This window comes from Scylla paramamosain, chromosome 23, assembly GCF_035594125.1.
Source record: "Scylla paramamosain isolate STU-SP2022 chromosome 23, ASM3559412v1, whole genome shotgun sequence".
Taxonomy (NCBI): domain Eukaryota; kingdom Metazoa; phylum Arthropoda; class Malacostraca; order Decapoda; family Portunidae; genus Scylla; species Scylla paramamosain.
In genome coordinates, this window is record NC_087173.1 from 16,638,057 (window position 1) to 16,645,754 (window position 7,698).

At 40.7% G+C, this 7,698-nt stretch overlaps 1 protein-coding gene across 1 annotated transcript in view; it reads right to left on the bottom strand.

Moving 5' to 3' along the window:
• Positions 1–1,283: 1,283 nt before the first annotated feature.
• LOC135112290 (dorsal root ganglia homeobox protein-like) overlaps positions 1,284–7,698 on the bottom strand; it is an 89,310-nt gene continuing 82,895 nt past the window's right edge. The window contains exons 8-9 of the mRNA XM_064026597.1: positions 3,286–3,380; positions 1,284–1,837 (exon numbers count right to left, since the gene is read on the bottom strand). Of these exons, the coding sequence (XP_063882667.1) occupies positions 1,449–1,837; positions 3,286–3,380 (484 nt within the window). The 3' untranslated portion in view covers positions 1,284–1,448. The remainder of the gene's footprint in view (positions 1,838–3,285; positions 3,381–7,698) is intronic.

Here is a 7,698-nt window from a genome sequence, read left to right on the forward strand (position 1 = left end):
AGGGACGGAAGAAAGGAGGGGGAAGGAAAGGAGATATAAAGATGGGAGAGAAAAAAAGGAAGAGAAAAGGAGAAAAATAGGAAAAGGAAGGACGAAAAAAAAAGAGAGAAAGCGAGAGGGAAAAGGAGAGAGGAAAAATATGAGAATGATGTGTGGAAAAGAAAGGGAAAGAAGAGGAAAGCTGAGGAAGAAAATGAAAGATAGCAAAGGCAGAGAAGGTTTGAAGAAATATAGAAGAATGAAAGAAAAAAAAAAACAATACCAGGGGAAAAATAAGAGTGTACTTTGAGGACACGAAGGAATGGAAGTGACAGAAGGAAAATGAATAGAATTAAAAGAAATAACAGGAATAAAGTAAGAGAAATAAACAGTAATTATTAAATAAAATAGAAAAAAAAAATCGTGTAAACTGAAGATCAAAATTAAGAAACATACGTAGCGAAAAATCTACAGTAGGGAAGATTTATACTGCAGTTGAACACAAATTTTCAACCCACTACCACATGAACACACATCCCCATTCTATAGAGTGAAATGATGCGCTGTAAATGGACTGGTGCTGGCTGAAAGAGGTTCTGGTGTGATTCCTCCTGCAAGGACAGTATTGGAACTTGCAGACAGGATCACGTGGGGTTGCAAAGGAGGGAGGAACGGTAGAGTGACTTTGCTTGATGATGGCAGGAGGAGAAGAAGGAAGAGGGAAAGGAGGAGTAAGAGGAGGATGGTAATGGGATGAAGGAGGAGTCAGTTAATACCAAAATAAATAAAGAAATCAAGAAATAAGGAAAGAGAGAGAGAGAGAGAGAGAGAGAGAGAGAGAGAGAGAGAGAGAGAGAGAGAGAGAGAGAGATTAGTAGTCTCACGAAGAGCTGGAGAGGAAAGGAGGATGAGAAGGAGGAGGTGCCTCTAACACTTACATCATATGAATTTACCGGAAGAAGACGGACTTGCAACTCTGTAAAGAGGAAGAGGAGAGGAAGGGAGAGTTTCTTGAATCACACGCCTATGTATTCCCCGCCGAGGCAGAGACAGGGTGCGGAAGGGGACGAGACAGGAAGACAGAGACAGGAGTAGGGGAGGGACAGAAAGAAAAGAGAGGAAAAGCGTGAAGAAGCAAGACGAAGAGTAAGATAAAGAGAGGGAAAAGAGACGGGAGACAACGATAGAAGTAGGAGAGGAACAGAAGGAATAGAAATGGAAGCATGAAAGAAACAGAACAAAACGCAAGATGCAGAGAGGGACAGAAGACAGACACGAGAGGAAGAGACTAAGAAATACAAATCATAAAAGACAAGACAATAGACAGCATTTCGGGTTTTCACTATGTACATTAGCGGCGTTGATTCCAAACACTATGACGGGGAGAAGAGACTTTCCTATTTCAGCTACGGGACTGGTGCTTGAGAAACTTGGGGCAGCGGGAGGAGGCGGCGGGAGGGACATGAATGTTACTGCGAGGCGTCCCTTTCTGACCCAGGCACCGGGGACTCATTCTTCAGCAGATTCTCGATGTTGAGGGCGGAGGACTGGTGAAGGGACTGCTGCAGGTTGTGGAGGGAGGCCGCGTGGAGGCTCTGCAGGACCGCCGCCGAGTGTTCCTGCGCCTTCCTCCTGAGTTCCGCCACGCTGGAGCTCCGCGGGTCACTGGTGAGGGAGGACAGGGGCGTCTGGCTGGCGAGGGAGGCGAGAGAGGGGCTCTGGCCGGCGAGGGAGGCGAGGGAGGGCGTCTGGCTCGTGAGGGAGGAAAGAGGGTTGGCGAGGGAGGTAGAGGCGAGGGAGGACAAGGGGCTGAAGGTCGGCGGCTTGATGGGGCAGCAGGAACACAACCCCGGGAACCCTGTGGCCGAGGACCTGAGGGTTAGCGCCGCGACGCCACGCCACACCAAGACCTAACATAATCTAATTTAACCTTACCTAACCTGACCTTACCTAACCTGACAGACACTTAACACCACACTTCCAGATCCCCTCATATACCTGGGATTAGCGCCGCACCACCACGCCATACCAACACCTAACCTTACCTAACCTAATCACACCAGCACCTAACCTAACCTAACCAATCCTAACTCAACCTAACCTACCACACTAATACCTAACCTAACCTGTCCTATAACATTAACACCAAACCAACTCCTGACCTAATCTAACCTAACCAAACATAAACTAACCACACCAACTTCTAACCTAACCTAACCTAACCTAACCTAACCTAACCTAACCTAACTTAACCTAACCTAACATATCACAACCCTCCCACACCAGCATTCACCCCTTTCACTCTCCCACACTCGACTACACACTTATTTTTGCAGTACAGTTTCTTACAATACGTACTTCTGAAGCTTAGCCAAAATGAAATTAATCTTATATATGTATCTTTAATGACCATGTAAACAATTTATTACGGTGATCTGAATATTAAAAGACAACCATAACAACACACTTCCTTGTATATCAACACAATAAGTAAAATAAAACCATCATAACGCGCAACACTAAGTCACTGTAACACAACGCAACACTTTACCGTAACACCACAGCACATGACAACACAGATGCTTTATGTAACACCATGCGAGGCTTCAACACAGGGATTACTGGTACAAGGGGCGACTCATGCAACACAGTAACACATTGGTAGATACAAATGAATCATAATTACAAAGCCTTCAACAAATCATCATAATAATAAGTAAATAAAATAAAGAAATATCAATAAAAAAAAGTACTTATACATTAAACACAAAAAACTACAAGATAAAATAAAATATCTGTGGTTAATACATCTACAAATAAACAGAAGACAACAGCACAGTAGAACCTATAATCGTAACTCAACGGAAACAAAAAAAAAATACTCAAAGCAACACGTGCCAAGAAACGTAACTCAAAAATATTACAGTACAGATCATAAGTAACACCGGCGCAACACAAACGATGAACAAAACACAATAATAATGATAAGGAAAACAGTAACGAGGGATGCACAACACAACTCACGCTACACATTAACACAACACAAAGCTGCAACACAAAAAAATAAAATAAATAGAATGACAGTGCAACACAAAACAAATACATAAACAAACAGATAACTTTACCGAAACACAGGTACCTACAAAACACACAAAAATAGATAAATAAATAAATAAATATATAAAATTAAAAATGAAAGAAAATACAATGCACACACACACACACACACACACACACACACACAAAACCACTACAGGTAAAACAGGTAACGAAGGACAGGTGAGAGCAGGGTTGGGAGAGGCTTACCTTTTAGATGAGGGAACAGGTGGGAGGCGAGGGGGCCGGGCAGGTGAGGCGGGAAGAACAGGCCCGGTGATCGCTCTATCAGTGGCCGGAACCGACTGGGGAAGTAAAGCAATACGAAGATGAAATAAGATAATAGAAGAGATAGAAATGATATAATAGAACAGATATAAATACACATACACTGGTATACAACAGTTGTCTTCCTTCAGTTACTGTTGAATTATCTTTCTTTTTGTTTTTCTTCACCTTTTTTTTATTATTATTTTTTTGGGTGCATGTAGGAGGAGCTAAGGACAAGGGCAACAAAAAGGCTGAAATTACTATTAAACTTTTTTTTTTTCCACGGCTTGTGTGATTTATTTTTGGATACCGTCACGTGTAACCTTTTAACTTCTATTTGGCACGTCTTTCCTTATTCATTAACCTTTCGGAGACATTTCTGCTTGTTCTAAAGCCACCTTCAAACATTATGTAGGCTAGAAATTGGAAAATTCTCCTCTTTTAATGCATTTCTTGTAGACGCTGGTAAGGATTTTATAATGTTGTGAATTGTTGCATGTCACAATGAAAGGGTTAACATAAAAAAAAACACAAGAAAACAAGAAGCCACCAGGCCAACACGTGGCAGTCTCCGTGCGAAACATTCCCACCTTGTGGCACCTGCCATCCTCAACCATTAACTGTTCAAGATGACGTTTTCTTTTCGTCAACAGTGGGTTAGAAAATTATCTGTTCACTCATCCACTAGAATTATTCCTATATTTCCTCAATTCTGAATAACAACTGGTGGTTTTATGAAGTTTGAATATTGTCTCTGGATGGATTTGAATGGATTTAAACGCTAACCTCTTCCACCAGGGGTCGCCACAGCGGGTCAACTTTCTGCAACACGCTCGATCTCCTTTGCCTTCCTCAGTCACATCTACAAGCATGTCTTCTTTCACTGCAATCATATACCTTCTCTCAAGTCTTCCTCTCTTTCTCCTGCCCGGTAGATCCGTCTCCAGCATTCTCCTCCCCACACACTCCTTGTCTCTCTTCCTGACACACCCAGACCACCTCAGTCTCGCCTCCCCAGCTTTGCTCCCAGACTTACGTACGTACATGTGTACAATGATTAAGTGCCGACAGTAATATCGCACTGAAATCTTCTTTAGCGATTAAAAAGGTAATTACTTGAGGCATAACTTAAAAACAGTAATTATTCTGTTACTTAAAAGAATGAGTGAAAGACAAAAGCATATAACAGTAAAAGATATTCAAGTTTCTACCCTTAATATTTCCTTCATTTCTTTTGGGTGGCGGGAGGGAGTAATAAAAAAAATAATAATAATGATAATAAAAAGAAATACATTTTTAAGGCGTAATTCAAGAACACTGCCTATTCTAAATGCAAAATAAGAGTAGGGTATATGAGATCCAAGTTTGTTTAATATTTCCTTTTTCTCCAAGTGTGGGAAAAGAGGAACAAAAGAAAAAAAAAAGAGATAAATTCTTGAGGCACAACGTACGAGCGATGATGAGTCTGTCACTTGAAATAAAGACAAGACAGTAACAACAGTAAAGATTCGAGTGTTCTGTAAAATATTTTTCTGCCATTTTCTGCAGCGATTAAGAAGAAAACGAATTCTTGAGAGATAACGTAATAGCATTAATCATTTTACTTAGGAAAATAATAAGAATAATTGATACGCAGCAACAGACAGTGGTAATGATCAAGATTCAAGTCTCCCTGATAAATATTTCTTGCTATTTTCCTTGGCGATTAGAAAAAAAAAGTTTACTTTTTATGTAAGAGGACCACTGGCTATGGGCAGCAACAACAACATCAACAAAAGAAATGTCCACTTGAGTGCTAGTTCCCAAAGAGAAGTCAAATGGGGTAATCAAATATTGGAAGATTATTGTCTTGAAATATCCCTCTTGAAAAAGTCCAAGTCCTAGGAAGGTGGGAATATATATAGAAGCAGGTAGGGAGTTCCAGAGTTAAATAGAGAAAGAGATGAATGGTTGAGAATACTGACTAACTCTTGCATTAGGGAGGTGGACAGAATAGGGGGTGAGAGAAACCAGAAAATCTTGTGCAGCGAGGCCGCGGGAGGAGGGGAGGCATACAGTTAACAGTATCAGAAACATGAAAATAGCGGCAGAAGACTGCAAGAAACCCAACATTCTGGCGTTGGGAGAGAGGCTGAAGACAGTCAGTTAGAGGAGATATGTTAATAAGACGAAATGCTTTTGATTCCACCCTTTCAAGAAAAGTGGTATGAGTGAACCCCGTCATACTTGTTAAGTGCACTCCATACATGGACGGATAAGGACACTGTACAAAGTTAGCAGCGGGGGGGGGGAGAAGGGGGGAAGAGCGGGTGAGAAAAACTGCTGAAGACGAATCAGAACGCCGAACTTCATAGAAGCTGTTGTAGATAGAAAGGAAATGAAGAAAGACTCACTATTTGCCTGATAAAAACATGAAAATAATTGAAACTTAACAACAGGTGATGATAATGATAATAAAGATTCAAGTATTCCTTGTTAACATTTCTTGCTATTTTGTTTTGCGAATGAAAGAAGGCATATTCCTCAAAGATAACGAAGGAAACACTGATGTATTATTCCATAACTAAAAACAAAATGAGAGGTAGGTACAGACAGCGGCAATATTAAAGATTTAGGTTTCCCTGGTAGATGTTCCTGCTATTTTGGCGAATAAAAGAAAGGATAAATTCCTAAGACATAACGAGAGAAACACTGATTGTTATATTAATAAAAAGAAAAAAAAATGAAGTGTAGCTACAGATAACAACAATATTCAAGTCTTCCTGTTCAGTATTTCTGGTGTTTTCTCTGGCGAATAGAAGAAAAGGCAAATTGTTGAGACCTGTTGTGAGAAACACTCATTGTTATGTTTCTATAAAAATGAACAACAAAAAACAAAAGTATTAGGCAATTACTGATAGCAACAATAATGATTTACGTTTTTAGTTAGAAATTCTTTTTTCTTTGACCAACAAAAAAAGCGAAGTTTTCAGAGATAACGTGAGAAACACTAATCATTCCATTACTAAAAACAACTAAGAATTGAGAGACTGGTAAAGACAACAACAATTCAAGTTTTCCAAGCAAATATCCCCTGCTGTTTTCTTCGCCCAGTAAAAAATAACATAAATAAAAAGTAAATTCTTCAGAGATAACGTGAGAAACACTAATTATTCCATTACTAAAAACAACGCTTAAATGAATGACAGGTAAGTACAGCAATAAAGATTCAGGCTCTGGTTAATATTTCCTGCTTAATAACCCTACGTGTGTGTGTGTGTGTGTGTGTGTGTGTGTGTGTGTGTGTGTGTGTGTGTGTGTGTGTGTGTGTGTGTGTGTGTGTGTGCTTGTTTGTAAGCATGTGTGTGTGTGCTTGTGTGTAAGTATGTGTGTGTCTGTGCTTGTGTGTAAGTATGTGTGCGTGTGTGCGTGCGTTTGTGTGTGAGTTAAGCCATGAGCGGCCAATAATTTCCCTCAGCGTGGATCTGATGCGGGGAGAGTTACGCAGATCAAAAGTAACAGCCGCTCAGTAAATGATAAACAGAGCGATACTTTTAATGGAAATTCTCTTTTGCACGCCGGCAGCATTTCACCGAGCGGCGCGGATTTGTCATGCAATTTGAGGGGAATAGTTTCACCACCAATAAGAAAATGAGGGAGGCTGGCAGAGGGACGGCCGGACGGGGATGGCTTTGGATGAGTGAAGCGCTGGTAACTTTGTGTGTGAGGGTAAAATGAGGGATGCTTTTGGACTAGTATTCTGAAACGCTTTGCTCTCTCACCACGACTATTTTCAAAGGCCACAGAGATGATTAACTGGGTTCTCAAGAGTGTTTCTCCTGTTCGTAATGTAAAAATCTTGTTAATCTGTCACTAGCAACCGTGAAAATATCCTTAAAAATCCGTGTAACTTTTCAAAACGGTCGCTATTTTCAAACGCCTTACTCTGTCACCTACACTATTCTCAAAGGCCACAGAGATGATTAGCCGGGTTCTCAAGAGTGTTTACCCCGTTCGTAATGTAAAAATCTCGTTAATCTGTCACTAGAAATGTAAAAACACCTGTCACTTTAACTAGAACCTTTTGAAAGTAGCGGAGATGCGAGCAGAATGTTTCAGAATCTGTTCCTTGGGTGAGTGGTGGGGAGGCGCTGGTAAAATGAGGTGAGGGCGAGGCTATGAGGGTGAAATAAGAGAGTTTTTTTTTTATGTAGGAAGGACACTGGCCAAGGGCAACAAAAATCTAATAAAAAAAAATGCCCACTGAAATGCCAGTCCCATAAAAGGGTCAAAGCAGTGGTCAAAAATTGGTGGATAAGTGTCTTGAAACCTCCCTCTTGAAGGAATTCAAGTCGTAGGAAGGTGGAAATACAG